At 40.4% G+C, this 16,583-nt stretch overlaps 1 protein-coding gene across 3 annotated transcripts in view; it reads left to right on the top strand.

Annotated features, from left to right (window-relative positions):
• The window catches only part of dym (dymeclin), a 61,921-nt gene that overhangs the window by 7,979 nt on the left and 37,359 nt on the right, over positions 1–16,583 (top strand). For all 3 annotated transcript variants that reach the window (XM_039779262.1, XM_039779260.1, XM_039779263.1), the window contains exons 6-13: positions 947–1,019; positions 3,256–3,381; positions 5,537–5,673; positions 12,545–12,730; positions 12,850–13,028; positions 14,527–14,652; positions 14,809–14,922; positions 15,094–15,188. In XM_039779262.1, coding sequence (XP_039635196.1) covers positions 947–1,019; positions 3,256–3,381; positions 5,537–5,673; positions 12,545–12,730; positions 12,850–13,028; positions 14,527–14,652; positions 14,809–14,922; positions 15,094–15,188 — 1,036 coding nt within the window. The remainder of the gene's footprint in view (positions 1–946; positions 1,020–3,255; positions 3,382–5,536; positions 5,674–12,544; positions 12,731–12,849; positions 13,029–14,526; positions 14,653–14,808; positions 14,923–15,093; positions 15,189–16,583) is intronic.

The following is a 16,583-nucleotide window of genomic DNA, read 5'->3' as shown; positions in this document are numbered from 1 at the left end:
GGACGAACAGTATCGGGGGTGGCTGAAGAAAACAGCCAGTAATCATGAAGCAAGGTGTGCTTTATGTAAAAAGACGATACAGCTGGGGACAATGGGCCACATAGCGCTCGATTCACACATGAAAGCAGAGAAGCACAAGAAGTATGTGTCATCGCAGGCAAGTAGTTTGCCCATTAGTATCTTCTCCTGTTGAACCTAGCACCTCTCAGCCTTCCACAAGGCCGTCCACTTCATCAAGCAATGCCTTTGGTAGCTTTGCGAATGTAGCTACACTTAAGGCCGAAATACTGTGGGAATTTCAAACCGTAAGCTGCCACCACTTGTACACCTCAAATGAGGACATCCACCTAGAGGGGCCAGAATTTAGAAATTACCTGAAGTATCTTAAAGGCTGATAATTTATACATACACAATCAACTATGTCAGGGTTGTAAGGCGAATCAGCACTTTGCATAAAAGTTGTCGTGTCCCTGTGACCTGTCTTGAGCGTGGCTCTGGTGTGCTGTGCCACGCTACTCTTCGCCACACCATTCTGTGTTGTGTCGCGCTGAATATTTTCCTGTTTTTTTGTCGTGGTAAAGTCTTAATTTTCCTTTTTTAGAGGACTTAACAAAGGTCTTAAAAGTCATTAAATTTGCTGTTAAAAAATTTGCACATACCCTGCCAGTATGATCACAAACTAGGTCTTAAATTGCATTCTATGTGGCATTAAAAGTGTCTGGAAAAAGTCTTATATTTAACTCGGCGAACCCTGGAGAGACCCTCTAATCCCAATTAGCTAATTTATCTCAGTGCCATCCCTCTGTACAGCGAGCGTGAAATATGGATGATGGGAAGGATAGAGAGGGGGATTGGTACAGTGGGACTTGGAAGAAGCAAAGAGAGACTATGATCAGGAGGTTGCCACAAATGTCTCAGATAATAACTCCCTCAACCCCTTGTGTAGAAACAGGCAGCGAGGACCTCCTGGAGGAGCTGTTGTCCAACCTCATTCACCTGATCGTAGAAGTGCCCCTGCTGTAAGTACTCCCCGTGTGTGTGTGTGTGTGTGTGTGTGTGTGTGTGTGTGTGTGTGTGTGTGTGTGTGTGTGTGTGTGTGTGTGTGTGTGTGTGTGTGTGTGTGTGTGTGTGTGTGTGTGTGTGTGTGTGTGTGTGTGTGTGTGTGTGTGTGTGTGTGTGTGTGTGTGTGTGTGTGTGTGTGAAGGTTGAATTAAACACCACATTGCGTTTTACATACACTAAAAAGGTCACGCATGCCAGACTGATTTGGATACTACACTGTAAAGTGACATTTTACGCTCCCCACACAGCGGCTTTTCTAATTTCACCGTGCCAATTGTTCAAGATCACTTGTTTGACATAATATTATCAGCTTAATATTCACATAAAAATATCCAGTATTGGTGATTTTTGTGCAGTATCTTAGCCCAGCCCTTCTTTTAGTTTGAGTCCCTTGTATTTATTCATGTTTGTTGGTTGTTAATGTATCTAGGATGTTTGTCATTGAGCAGTTTAATGAAAAGCAGTTTTGGAAAAGTTTGAACGTGTAACTCACTCTTTGCGTGCTTAGACTGGCTCATTCGCTCCTTGATTCACTAACCAAGAGAAGCTGAAATCCATTAAGTTCAAAACTTAGAACAAGGTTAGGCTCAGACGTCCATATGTTTTACTTCCAGAGTCGTCAGCCAGACTGACGTGCTGGAGCTCTGAGCTGGCAACGGGATGATAAATAAAGATAAATAAAGGGACATAACTAAGAGATGTTTCTTGTTTTAGAAGAAAAGAAAAGGCTTGAAATGAAAGTTGGATTAGGAGCAGTGCTAATGAGTGGGAGAGGAGGGAACATAATGATTTAAAAAAAAAAGAAAAAAGAAAAGGGAATCATCCTTTACTCCCCATGGGCGGTGTGCACGCTAACACCCTCTGCTTTAATGAGTGAATATATTTCAGTGTGTTTACTCAACGCTGGAATTATCTCCTGCCTGCCACTCAGTCTGTCACAGAACGGCAAAGATACAGTCTGTACGTCTCTGTGGACAAAATCCTCCTCTGCCATGTCAAAACAAGTTCACAGAAACATGACTGACAATTGCTATTTCCTTGACGCAGCATCTTCCACTCTTCGTCTCTTTCCCCTTTGTCTGTATTGTGTCATTTTTAATCCTCTTCTCTTTGTCAACCTGTCTTTGGTTGTCTCCGGACATCAAACGCTGGCTCTTGTGTAAATGCGTTCAGCATTCCTACACTATTCATTGTTCCAAGCTTCAAGACTTCTACCTGTTTTTCTTCCCTCCACCACTTTGTGGCTGTCGGCCCATTTCCTCTGTACGTGCTTGTAATTTGGATGGGAATCTTAGTTCCCCCAACACCCTAACAGACTTCTGCACCTTTTGTGGCTTCATTTCACAGGAAAGATGGATGTCAATAGTTTTGTATGACTTTTTTTTGTTTATTTTTTTGTTTTTCAGGTAGGCAGTTGATGCATATTGACACTTTAATGAGTTAGTCCCTTTTTGTCCACACATACTTTGACATACCGTTTATTAATAGTAATTTTTTTTAAAGCAAAATGTCAAAAACTGTCTGGCTCTAGCTTATCAAATGTGGATATTTTTCTTTTTCTATTTCTTTTTTCTGGTCTATCATTATAAATTGAGTCGGTTTTGGGTCATTTGGATAAAACAAGCTCAACTTGGGCTTTGCGGAATTCACAATACTTACGAAAATAATCAAATATTCGTTGAAGCACTACATGTGACATTTGTGTGCATCTGTGTACATACACAAGTAATACTCTTTCACTGTAAGATGTAAATCGCAAAGACTGTGTGAAAGTGGAAGGAATCGCCATTGCCCTGTGTGTACGTGTCAGGAAGCAGGTAACAGTTAAGTTTAGCGAACATGCTTCAATGGAAGGATACTCCTCTGTAGTGGGACCACTTTCCTCTTTGGAATCACATTGTCTTTTGTACCTCGTTCAGAATGTGATGTCAGTGTAGACATTGCAGATTACATAAAGTTTGTCACCGCTGGAAATAACCTGCTTCCCAAAATGCAATGACTCTGTAATAAATAATGGAACAAATAGATATCCTTATGACAGACCTGCGTAGATATCAGGCATTTTTATCTGTTTGCTTTTTGTCTTCTTCTGTATTGTATGTTCGTATACATATACGTATACCTTTTGAAATTGTGATATAAGAGAGTATAATGTATTCACATTAACTCTACAGCATCTGTCTTTTCCTGTAGTGACATCACCTACAGCATCCTGTTTGAAGCAGTGACCACGCTGCTGGTATTCTTCTCCTACCAACTCTTCCACAAAGACATCCTCCGAGATGGATTAATCTACCAGCACATTATGAAGGGACGATGGTGAGAAAACATACACACACAAGTTTATACTCTACTGAAGACTGCCAATATCTTAATTCACCAAACAGTAACTATTAAAACTACATGGCTAAATCTAACCCTTATCTTAACCAAGACATCAACACTAACCGAAAAAAAAAAATAAATGTAAATAACACACAAGGGTGGAATAATTTTCAAAAATTTCTACGAGTTCCTCTCACTTGCCTCTGTCACTGGGTCGTCCGCAATCTGTCGACGACTTTTTTTGAACGCAGGCCCAGATCATTTTGGATCTCCTCCAATCCAATATGGCACCGTCTGATCCAGCCTACTGTTCATCTATCCAGACTCTGATACTCTTTGTGCTTCCAGACAATCTCATCCTGTCCAAACAATGTCTTCATGTGTCATTCAATTGGTACTAAAGGGGACAAAAGAAACAAATCTAGTCAACCAAGACCTTTGTTTCCACTGTGACCTTTTAGTCAGTCTCTTTGCTGGAAAGTGAACCAGTGAGTCTCTTTTCTTTTTTTCTTTTTTTTTTAATGATAACCATAAACTTTAAAATTAAAAAATGTGGAGATAGAATTTTACTTTTATTAGCATTTAGTCTAATAAAATTAAAAATCAAAGCAACAGTCTGATGTTGACCTGTACTTTCAAATGGTAATAAATGCACATAAATGCTGTAACACCGAATGCATTTTGAAGTAGAGTAGTGTAGTTTAGATGAGTGGACAAAGGATGATGGATGATTTTCTTTTAGGGCTCTCACAGCATGAGACCCAAATGAGAGCATTTTGGATGAATTGCCACTGAGCTGGAGAAAGGCTTCCAAGTAGCTGATGTTGGCAAAACAGATCTAAAATAGTTTTGCTGTTTGGTCAGTAGAGAAAGCAAGTTGTGTGTGTGTGTGTGTGTGTGTGTGTGTGTGTGTGTGTGTGTGTGTGTGTGTGTGTGTGTGTGTGTGTGTGTGTGTGTGTGTGTGTGTGTGTGTGTGTGTTTTTTTTGTGTGTGTGTGTGTGTGTGTGTGTGTGTGTGTGTGTGTGTGTGTGTGTGTGACAAATATTTGCTATTATATACCGCTAATTACATGTATGTCACTCATTGGGAGATAGCTGATGTGATCAGCAAAGAGTAGAGTCTCAAATTGAAACCTGATCTGGACACCTGTGGACTGAGAATAGGATCTCAGTCTGTCTGGCTATACACACAAACACACCTGCATGTACATGTTAGAACAAGACCTGTGTCTGGGCTGTGCTTTTTATTACCCTAATACTGGATTGTCAACCACTGGCATTATTGACAGATAATTAGGTCGCTTTCACACCTGGGCTGTTTGGTCCATTTAAAACAAACCCTGGAGCATTTCGTCAGGTAGTCCGGTTCGTTTGGGGGTGGTGTGAAAGCTCATTTGAACTCTGGTGCGAACCAAACCCACAAACTCTGGTCCGCTTAAAAACGGCGGTCTCGGTTCGCTTCCAAGCGAACTGGAGGTGGGTTCACTTTAGGTGATAAAGCGATCAGACCCAAATACCGGGAGTGAACTAAAACGGTGCATTTACTAGCCTGCAATTTCAACCTTGCACCCAATTTACAGAATAATATATGATTTTAAGGGATGGTAACTTTCAGATGCATAAACTATTCTGAGCATACATTGCTGGTCGTCTGTGTGACAACACATCATCATCCCCTCTCTCATCTCATCAAATTTGGTGTTGCTCGATTATTTCTAAGACCACAAGTGTCGGCTAGTTTCACTCTGATATTCTGTCCAATAAACAAGTGACCATTTCGACCGCGTGACATTTGTTTACAACATTTGGTGCGTTTGACAAAGTCCAGTGTGAAAGCTAATCGAACCAAATGAAAAATGCAACAATGTTGTGTTGTGTTCATATTCTTAATTGGGATGTATGCAGTCTGATATAACTGATGTTTCTGTTAAGCAGGTGAGGAACAGCTTTTAAGGCCACAGGACCTGATAACCTCAGGGCTTTTATTTTGAAATGATTGCATTTTTCAGTGTTCTATAGACACTCATAATTCTTGAAACGTTGAAAGACCTCAAATATTATACCTCTTCCGAAGAAAGTGTGCCCTAAGGTTTCCTGGTTTCCAGCTGTCTTTTTAAACCTCTCTCTCCATTTGTCTCTCTTATCCCCAGTTTGTCTTTAACCAGTCGACTGGTGAAGACCCTGCTCTATAATTTCATCAGGCAGGAGAAATGTCCACCTCCAACCCACATCTTTGAGCCAAAAGCGGAAGGAGGCCTGCTTTACGGCCTGGCGTCAGGGGTGGCAAGTACGAGTACACACATTTACACACAAATAAAACAAAATGAAACGACAACAAAGGAGCAAAAGCAAAATCCATTTATTTGTGCAACCTAAATCATAATATTGAATATATATATATATTATCTCACCACCACAATTGCTGAGTTATAGGAATACAAGTAGAGAAATACACAGTTTTTATTTGTGCGTTTATTTCTTGTGTTTATTTTCAATGGTAAAAATCAAATTGAATATTTTAAATGGCTACCTAACAACGTTTTCAAAGCTGCGTCCTGGTTTAACTTAGACCCAGCATCAGTTTTTTTTTTTTTATTGCATTGGATGACTGCAATGGACATCTTGCGTGCAGTCAGTATGTGTTTTCTTCCAAACTACATGTATATGGCTTACATCAGTGGTTATGGCCTTGATGTGGACATGATTGGTGGGCTGTTTAATTGACGAGTGATTTTTCCTTTTTAAGATTGTTTCATTTAAATAATAAATGATTTTTTTAGGGGCTTTCAAGGCGTGAAATTATCCAGTATTTCAAAAGAAAATAGGAAAAAGTCGAGCAAATATTGTGTAAGAGAAATATACGCTCTTCATTCTTATACTATTAATCATGTTGAGACCCCTTAGATTTATTATGGAGCCCCTTATGTCTTACCTTACGTCTTTGTTATTCGATCGTGTTGCTTGCCCCTATTGCAGTTTGTTGTAGTGATGTTGCTACATCTCCACACATCAAAATGAAGCTGGTGAGTAGAAACATCAGAAATTATAAGAATGATGGTGAAATTACAAAAATAAGAAAATAATTGATCGTGAGGTTTTTCCTTTTTTCCTTGGAGCCAACTAGTGAGAAAAATTATTAATCTGAGAAATGAAAGTGGGAGCCATGCTGACAGCTGTGTGTGTGTGTGTGTGTCTGTGTGTTGAATGCATGTTTGAGTGTGAGAATAGGGCTGGGTTTCCTCCACAGATAAATGCACTTTGTCGTTTGTTGGTGGCAGATTCCTATCAGTGAGCCATCAGCATTCAACCCAGCCTGTCTGTCTGTGGCCAGTGATCGGCCCAGTGAGTTATGGTGCCCTGTTCTGTAATCCCCTAGAGCCTGTCTGTCTGCAGCCGCCTCCCTTATACACACACGCACAGACCAACAAAGACACAAGTGCTCTTATACTCGAAGCTCAGAAACAACACTTGTTTTCTTTCTCCGTCTCTCTGTCTCGTACATGCACACAGTCATCAGGGATTGGCAGAGTGCACATTTTAATTTGAATGTTGAAAATGGGTGTATACACGGGTGTTGTTCTATAGTAACCGTAAATATCAGTAGAATTCTTTTAACTTTGCAGCATGCGCAAATATTCAGCCAGTTAAAAGGGAGCTGCACCAATTTTACACTTTAAAGTTTACTAGTCATGGTTAGTATATCACAGGCAGGTAAAGAAGTACCTAAACCTTTCAAACGCACTCCATAATGGGGGTGGCAGTAGCTCAGTCAGTAGGGAGTTGACTCATAGTCCCCATACGGACCGAAGTATGGTGGTGGACTGGTAGCTGGAGAGGTGCCAGCTCACCTCCTGGGCACTGCCAAGGTGCTCTTGAGCAAGGCACCGAACCCCCAACTGCTCGGGGCCTTTCCATGGGCAGCTCCCTCACTCTGACATAGTGATATAGGTACTGAGCATGTGTGAGTAATTCAGGCCGCAACTTCCTTTACATAGTGTACATGCTTTTTATAGTTGTCATCTTTCTCATGTTAGTAACATATAAAATAAGTCAAACATGCCTACACACTCCCATTCATAGACAGTCTGGATATTCCCCCAGAAACAAGCACTGTTCACTGGCAAAGAAAGCTGTGCTTGACTTCCGTCGCCATGTTGTGTGGGTGGATAGGATGTCTCTTCCTCTCTTGTTTTTAAACGCTCTGCTGTCTAAATCTGAACGAGAGTCTGCATGGGGATTATCACCCAGACTGGGAACCTTTGGCTTCCTCTCCTCCTCTACTCGTCTCCACTCTACTCTGTTCTACTTGTCTTAACTGTACTCTACTCGTCTCTACTCTGTTCAACTTGACTTGACCTTACCGACTTGACCTTACCTACTTCTCCACTATTCTACTCTATTTCACTTTAATGTACACTCTCCTCTTCTTTATTCAACTTGACTATACTCTACTCTCCTCTACACTGCACTCTATTCTATTCAAATTGACTCGACTTGACTCTTACTTACTCTATTCTACTCTCCTCTCTTCTCCACTCTTCTACTCTACTTTATTGCACTCTACTCTCCTTTACTGTACTTTACTCTACACTCTCCTCTCCTTTACTGTACTTTACTCTACACTCTCCTCTTCTCTATTCAACTTGACTCTACTTAACTCTTACATACTCTATTCTACTCTAAAGTATTCTACTCTATTCTCTTATCCACTGTACACAGCTCTGCTCTCCTCTATTTGACTTGACTCTTGCTTTGTCTATTTAATTCTCCTCTATTGTCCTCTCCTCTACTCCTCTCTACTTTATTCTCCTTGCCTCTCCTCTCATCCATTTTCTTCTATTCTGCTCTACTCTTTGCTACGCTCCTCTCCCATGTACTTTTTTTTGTTTGTATATGGAAGCTTTACACAATACTATTTGAGCCACCCGTCTGCCTACAAGCAGACACGCATGAAGATAATTCCTTTGTAATCCTCATGTTTTTACATTGCTGCCGTAGAGAGGCCTAGTAACTCTGCTTCTCGTATAGTCCAAGGGCGGTGGTCCCAATCTACTCTATTGATAACAGGTGACTGCTCCACAAACAAAGACACCTTGTTAGATCTATATTTATGTCTGTGAGGTCCTCATTAGTATAGCACACTTAACAGAAAACTTGCTGGTCACCCTGGGTTTACGTTTTAGCCCTAGCTTTTTATTAAGATTCTGATAAGTTGTTGGAATGTTTTCATATGTTATTATGTTTTTGTTAGAATGCTTTTGGATTGGGTTTGGATGAAAGTGCTTTGAGCATATATTTTCATTTGTGTGAGATTAACAGAGTAGTGTTTGTTTGTCTGTACAGTGTGTGTGTGTGTGTGTGTGTGGTGTGTGTGTGTGTGTGTGTGTGTGTGTGTGTGTGTGTGTGTGTGTGGCCAAGGCATTGGCCTGAAGCCCTGATGTCATATTTCATTCAGTGTTATGCAAGTAAATAAGTAAGTAGCACATTCTGTCTGTCTCTGTTCACCAGGCGTTCACATCTCTGTCTGCACTGAACGGTTTGTTCTCAGCTGTAACTATGAGAACACATTTCCCACCTCAGCTCCCTTCTCTGCACAATGGTATATGTTGCATATAGCAGAGAGTGAAATGGAAAAACACAACCAAAATTTCATCTCTTTTGGTGATGTGTATAGATACTGGTGAGTTATTTATTTATTTTTTTAGCCATGTTAGCGGCCTGCTACTAGGTCTGTCGGCACACCACTTTGGTCCAAACAGAAATATATCAACAACTATTGAACAAACTTTTGCATTGCCATGACATTTTCTATGGATATTCATGGTGCACAGAGGATCAGTCCAACCTGACTTTTCCTTTAGCGCCACTAGTAAGTTGAGGTTTTCATTTTTTCCTGAGAAATATTGTTAATGGATTGGCACAAAAAATTGCGCAGACATTAATGGTTCCCAGATAATGTATCTTAATGACTTTGGTGATCTTAACTTTTTATCTAGCGCCATCATCAAGTCAAAAATGTAATTTGTCCAATAGTTGATTGACTGATTAATTACTAAAATCCATGCAAACTAATGGCAATCCTATCAGCCTCAGCTATACTTTGTTTTTAGTATTAATTAACAAATGTTGGCATACTAAACTAAGATGGTGAACATGGTGGACATAATACCTGCTTAACATTAGAATGTGAGCTTTGTCATTGGGAATATGTTCACGTTAGCATTTAAATTTAGCCACATAGTCTTGTTTTTTTATCCTTGGTAGGTAAGGAGAAACTTTCCAGGTGCAGACTTAAATTCAGCACCAAATAAATTGCACTGTTGACCTATTAGAGAACTGGGCTGTATTACCTTTTAATAATTGTATGTAATTACATTTATGTACTCTGTTTCTTATCTCAAACACTCATCTAGATGTACAGTATATACTATTATGGATGTCATATTAAATACAAACTAAATACATTTAGCCTTTAACTATCAATGTACTATTGTGTATCATAATCCTATGCATAGGGGAGTGATCCTTTTGTGTTAATATGAATGTATTGTGGCGTATAGCAGCTGCATAGAGGGAATTAATGCTACTGAAAAATCAGTGAACTTTCCTCAAATATAACTGGGTACGTTGCAACTTAATTCCTGCTGAAAAGAAGTACTGCAGTGCTTATTAAGGAAAGTAAGGTAATGATATTCCCCCAATCAACAGCGGCATCATTAAGTTCCTCCACTGGAGCGTGTATGTGTGTATGTTAATACCAGTGACTGTAAAGGTTAATACGCATCTGGATTTGGTACGGGGTCATGGTTGGGTGAAGTAGATGTCAGGGGGGAAGATGTGGATTTATAAAGGATGGTTTACAGCCTGTGTCTGAATATTTGGAAAGACTGCAGATATTTGATTGTGTGATGATAATTTGGTTTGAATATAGAAGTTGACTTTGTGCCAGCAGTTGTGTCTGATGCTGGTGAGCATTATGTAAGACTACACAGAGCGTTCTGTCCTAAAAACAAGGCGTAGTCAAACATTAACAGCTAATCATTTGCAACAGAAATCGTATTATGGTCTGTTTTAATGGTAAGCATTTACAGGCTGTATTGTAAGGAGACCAGTAGAGTTTTCAGAGATGTTGTGGTTGTTGTCGATACAGGCTCAAGTAAAGTAAGACTTTGTATGTACAGTTGTGTGTGTGTGTGTGTGTGTCTGACAGTAGGATGCCTTCCCTGCCCCCGAGTCCTGAAGCCCAGATTCTGATTTCAGCATGCCAGCCTCTGTGTCCGTGTGTGACCTTCTCTTTTCCTCACTTTCCCCTTCCCTTTCCTCCTCTTCATGTCCTCCTCCTCTTTTTCCACTGGGCGGCTGGCCAGGGCCGGAGCAGGCCTAAGCAGTGTAGCATTATTGGGTTTATGTGGTGGGCAGGCAGACAGGCTGAGGGAACCGAGCCAGACGGATAACAAACAGCACCCACTAAGGTAAAATAGAGGGGTGTGTGTGTGTGTGTCAGTGTGTGTCAGTAAGTGTATGTGTGTGAGAGAGTGCAGGAAATGTGGCTGCCAGACCGGGCTCTCTGACACTGTTGGGCTAGTCACTGTGGTGCCAGTGATGAGATGAACAAGGCTCCGTCACAACTTGGCCCTCTCTACCAAGATCTTGTTTTCTCTTACACTTCTCTTTCTGAGCTGTAGAAGGACAGAAGAGTATCATGTTTAGAGAGAGAGAGGGAGAGAGACACACAGTCTGATGAATTACGTAATTTCTCTCTTGGGGATTTCTTGTTGTGGATTGTGTTGATGTCCTTCTGCTCAAATATAAACAAATGTATTCCCCTCCTTCCTGGAATTGCATACACATGTATACACACAGGGTCAGACTAAGTGTTGAAGTAGGTCTTTACTAGCCATTAGTGAATTTATTGACAAACCAACATTTAAACCATGGATGTTCTTAAGAATTTTACACAGTGTCACAAGTTGTTGAAAAGAAACCCTTAGGCAGAGCAAGTATTTTGTCATGCATAATTGATGAAGACCCTGTGAGGTTGAAACCGGTCAAAGTTTTCACAAGCTGTTTCTTTGTTCGGTCTCCTTACTTTTAGAACAAGTAGTACAAGAAAAGGACACTGGGATGTGACCTGCTATTTTCTACTTCAGTTAATCTCGTGTAGCAGGATGTCCGTGTACATGAAGCATTTCACCCTTATGTTTTGAATGTCTCCTTGTTCGCTTGACTTCAATTATTTTTGGTTCAGTAACCAAGTAAACTGATGATGTGAGTGTGTCATAGTTGGATGGATCAGGATGACTTAATGACATTACTCTCACATTAAGGAGAGTGTGTGCAAATTCAGTCAGATACATTGATCTGCTCTTCCATCCTTGGCCACTAGATGGCAACACATCTACTCAGCTTCTCCTCAAATTCAGTAGCTTGATCAGTGTGGACCTGCAACACACTCTCTCTCACTAGTGCTTGGTTTATGCCTTCTGTGTAGCTAGACATGCAGGAGCCAGTGGCTGTCATCTCTGTACCTTGGTGTTCATGCTTCCCGTGCTTCTCATGACGCCTGAAAGCACCAGCACTTCTGCAGCTCTGTAGGAAATTCAGCTCCCTCTCACTCCCCTAACAAGAAAAACGAACCCAACTCCAGTTGGCCAGTAGTCCCAGGTTCTCTTTGTTCTGTGGCGCCATCCATGTTGTTTCAAATTTCAGGTTCTGCAAACGATCGTGCGTGACTCCATTGTGCCCATTTTGGCCTTGATTACATCAGTCTGACTGCACATACTCTTTTGCATTAATTTCCCTATGAAGCCTAAATCAGTTATAAGGCTGAAGAGCTGTAGGTTGTGAGAATACTTTACAAAAAGGTTGTCATACACAACCTGACTGCTTTTGATTACTGGGTCCTGCACAGTTCCATCTACTTATCTGTTGTACTGAAATGGAGAGCTGCAGTTCTCAGGCCAGCCTTGAAATATTTTTTCTGTACCATAAACTGCTATTATCAATGAAAAAAACCAAAAACAAACAATGCTTTGAATGTAACACACACTGGAGAAAAAAAAAAAAGCGTGAACCCACCAGAAATAAAAATCATATTAAAAGTAATTTTTATTTTTTTAAAATCTGTGTACTATTTCTGTACTATTTCTTGTCTCCAGGTGGGCTGTGGAGTGTCTTTACATTGGGTGGAGCTGGCAGCAAAGCCGGCATAGACCAGGAACACAACCCCTTACCTTTGTCCAATCAGAGCCTTCTGTTACTGCTGGTCCTAGCCAATTTGACAGACGGGCCTGACTGGCCCAACCCTTACCGCCAAGCCATTACTTGTTTCAGAAACACACAAGGTAATATATTTGTATATTTTAATCCGTTGTACATATTTCAGAGTTGTTCATGTGTATGACATGTACCAGAGGTTAATGATGTAATAAAATAATACTCTTGATAATATTTACCCATCTAGACACATCGTCGCTGTCCGTGGAGCAACCTCACACTTTCCAAATCAATTTCAACAGTCTGTACACAGCGTTGTGTGAGCAGCAGCGCTCTGACCAGGCCACACTTCTACTGTACACCCTCCTTCACCAGAACACCAACATGAGGACATACATGCTCTCCAGAACCGACATGGACAATCTGGTGGGTGGGATGGCAATGAAGACAATTGATAATTTACACACATGCATGCACATTCATTATTCCTGTCTCAGTCTGACATTTTGTTGTGTAGTTTATTGACAAGGCATAAGCAAGGCACATTGTATGATTGGGTAATCCTCAACAAAAAACATTATGCAGTCCTTCCTTACACACATGGGTATGGCCATGAAATGGTTTCATCTGCGACCAATGCTATGGCTCGGTAGAGTGAGGATGTATGTAGTGGCAGCTGGTGCTATTCTGTCCATGTGGGACAGTGCCAGTTATTCCTTACAGCAGAGTGAATGTACTGAGGCAGTTTAGTGAATGAAAATCAATCTTTTGCTCAGCATGTCCGATGGTATCACATATGAGCATGGTAGACAGTCACATATGAGGCTCTTTCACACAGTGTAACACTAAATAATTTGGTTTTATTGAAAGGGGGGGAAGTAGGAGTTAAAGTCATGTATTATTATTTAGCCTTTGTACCAGGTTTAAAAAGACTTGGCATCTCAACTGAAAGCCAAACATGTGCAGGAAATGACTTTAATTTACAATCATATTTTCAAACTGCTGGTCAATTAAATTAATTTACGTCTATCAGTATGACCTTTCTGTGTTATTATAATAAAATATCATCATTAGGTGTGTGTGTGTGTGTGTGTGTGTGTGTGTGTGTGTGTGTGGGTGTGTGTGTGTGGTGTTTGTGTGTGTGTGTGTGTGTGTGTGTGTGTGTGTGTGTGTGTGTGTGTGTGTGTGTGTGTGTGTGTGTGTGTGTGTGTGTGTGTGTGTGATGAGTAGTCTAAAGCACCGTTGCACGACAGTCTAATGAGCTAATACTGCATCTGTGTGGGTTCATCGCTCACTATGCTAGCTACTAACTGCTTTCACTCTGACAGTATAATTCAGAGAATGAAATCTTTTGCACACTTTTGTCGGATCACTTTTACCATCTGCTTTGCATACTTCTGAATGAATATATATATATATATATATATATATATATATATATATATATATATATATATATATATATATATATATATATATATATATATAAATTAAATATAAATAAATAAATAAATGCCTCCACCTATAGTTTAGCAGCTACGAATTGGTAAATAATGTAAATGTATTCTCAACTAGCATCCGCAGTGCTGCTTTTACTGTTCTTTTACTTGGTACTCAGTTTGAACCACACTTGGTAACTCTACTATAGTAGCAGGTATTTATGTAGTATGATTGTATTGGGCTAGAAGCTTCCTTTCCGTGACGAGAATAATAAAAACAATACATTTTTCATTGTGCACACCTTATGCTTTGGTATTCAGCTTTTCAATTGCATCTGTTGGAAGATTGCTATTTTCTTTTTGTCCTCTCAGGCTGTTTGATTGTGGAATCTTGTAACAAAGATTTAATGAATGTCATTTCTGCGACTCCACCTTACACACACATGCTGAGCTCTTCCTTTTTGCTCTCTCACTCTTCCTCTCAGGTGTTGCCCATCCTCGAGATTCTTTACCACGTGGAGGACAGAAATTCTCATCATGTCTACATGGCCCTCATTATCCTCCTCATCCTTACAGAGGACGATGCCTTCAATCGCTCCATCCATGAGGTGGTGGGTAGACACCGTTTAATACACATTGTTCACAGGTCAGGTGTTGCCACTGCAACATTCCTTTACTTGCAATGGCTGGGATAATCACAATAATTCCTGATGTTTTTAACATCTCATCTCAAATGTCTTATTTCTTTGTCCCTCTCCCTCTCGCAGATATTGAAGAATGTCTCATGGTACACAGAGAGAACACTGACAGAGATCTCACTTGGCAGTTTGCTCATCCTGGTGGTCATCCGCACCATCCAATTCAACATGACCCGGACAAGAGTAAGTTTAACACATATTCAGATGTACAATACAGTTTGTGCACTTGCAAAGTAAACAGCTGTGCATTCAGAACCCAAATAGTAATTAATCACATCCACATACGAAGATTGAAATACAGTTTAACAGTAACATCAGGTAACATTTCGGTTTGTGTGTGTGCATTCTCCCCAGGATAAATACCTCCACACCAACTGTCTTGCTGCACTTGCCAACATGTCAGCCCAGTTTCGTTGTCTCCACCAGTATGCTGCCCAGCGCATCATCAGGTGAGTACATATTGGAGGTGTAGAATAGACCAGAGGATGATCTAAAATGTTAATTGGTAGCTTCTTTCTTCCATTAATCCATGTTCTATATGACCTATTCCAGCTCTTGTCTTATTCTAGTAAATGTCTGCTTTGGACGAATATTAAAAGTGGTTTGAAACTAAAAGCAAAGTTGTCAAACACTGAGGTAAAGTGACCATGTCATTTTTTTTTATTATTATTATTCTGTACTTCTGTACTACCTGTTTGACATTGAATAAGTTACCTTTAGTGGTTTGTTTAAATTAGAATCTTGATACTGACCTTTTTATATTTGACGGTCTTGATATCCTCCAACTAGGGACGGGAGATAAAATCCTAGTATATCAGATTTTATATCACAGTATCGATGCATATGTTGATATGATAAATTGATTGTTAACAGATTAAATTAACCAGACAGGGATGCCGGTTTTTGGCGAAAGTAAATACCACAAAATCAATTGTATATTGTTATATTGTCTCATGGCATTGTCATATGTCTGACCCCTACTAACTCGAAACTGTGCTGAATGTGCTTCCTTTCTGGCTGACAGATTGAATAAAACAGACAACAATTGTGCATCCCAGAGAGAGAAACCGGGTCAAAAATATAAATCCGTTAATAAAGTAGAAGAAGATGGCACACCATCAAAACAGTAAATGTGTTTCAGCCAGAAGCCGTTCTCAGGGCGTGGATGAGGATAAAGTATGCCCAAACTAGAGCTATTGCACAGGTGATGACGTGCTATCTCACATCTTTGTAGTTTTGTGTACTAAAACCAACAGCATAAGTAGCGTACATCACACATTTAGCTGGTGTGTAAGTGGCAGGCTTCAACACAATCTTAATCTGTGTGAGGCAAGCAAAGACGCGAAAAGAGAGACGGAAATTGCCCCGAAGACAAAGTTCTAATTCACACACAAGCACACTCATTCATTTTAATGATCATTATAGTAACTTGAAAGTGGCTGCAGCAGAAGAGAGGGAGAAATTAAATATTGAGCAAGTGATGTGCCTGTGCAGAGAGGAACATTATGTAAGACGAGGTAAATGAGAGAAAGAGTTTGGCTGACGAGGAGACAGAAGACGAGAGGACAAGGTCCAAACCGCACACATTGAGTAATTCATGTTTGTTAACTCCAGACGCACAGGAAGGAAGGTTTTCTTCCCTGAAGACACACATTCACGCACATTCAAGGATCCTCTTATCTCGCTGCCTGTGTCTCTCTCCATATCTGTGACTCTCTGGTGTTTTGAGTCAGAGAGGAACACTGTCTGTGAATGTGTTCATGTCTGTCCTTTAGTGATGTAGAGCAACTGACTCCATGTCTGATGATGATAATGATGATGATGATGATTATGACTATGATGGC

The sequence above is a fragment of the Perca fluviatilis genome, chromosome 17 (assembly GCF_010015445.1).
Source record: "Perca fluviatilis chromosome 17, GENO_Pfluv_1.0, whole genome shotgun sequence".
NCBI lineage: Eukaryota > Metazoa > Chordata > Actinopteri > Perciformes > Percidae > Perca > Perca fluviatilis.
Note: the sequence above shows the minus strand (reverse complement) of the source record. Positions and strands in the feature narration are given on the sequence as shown.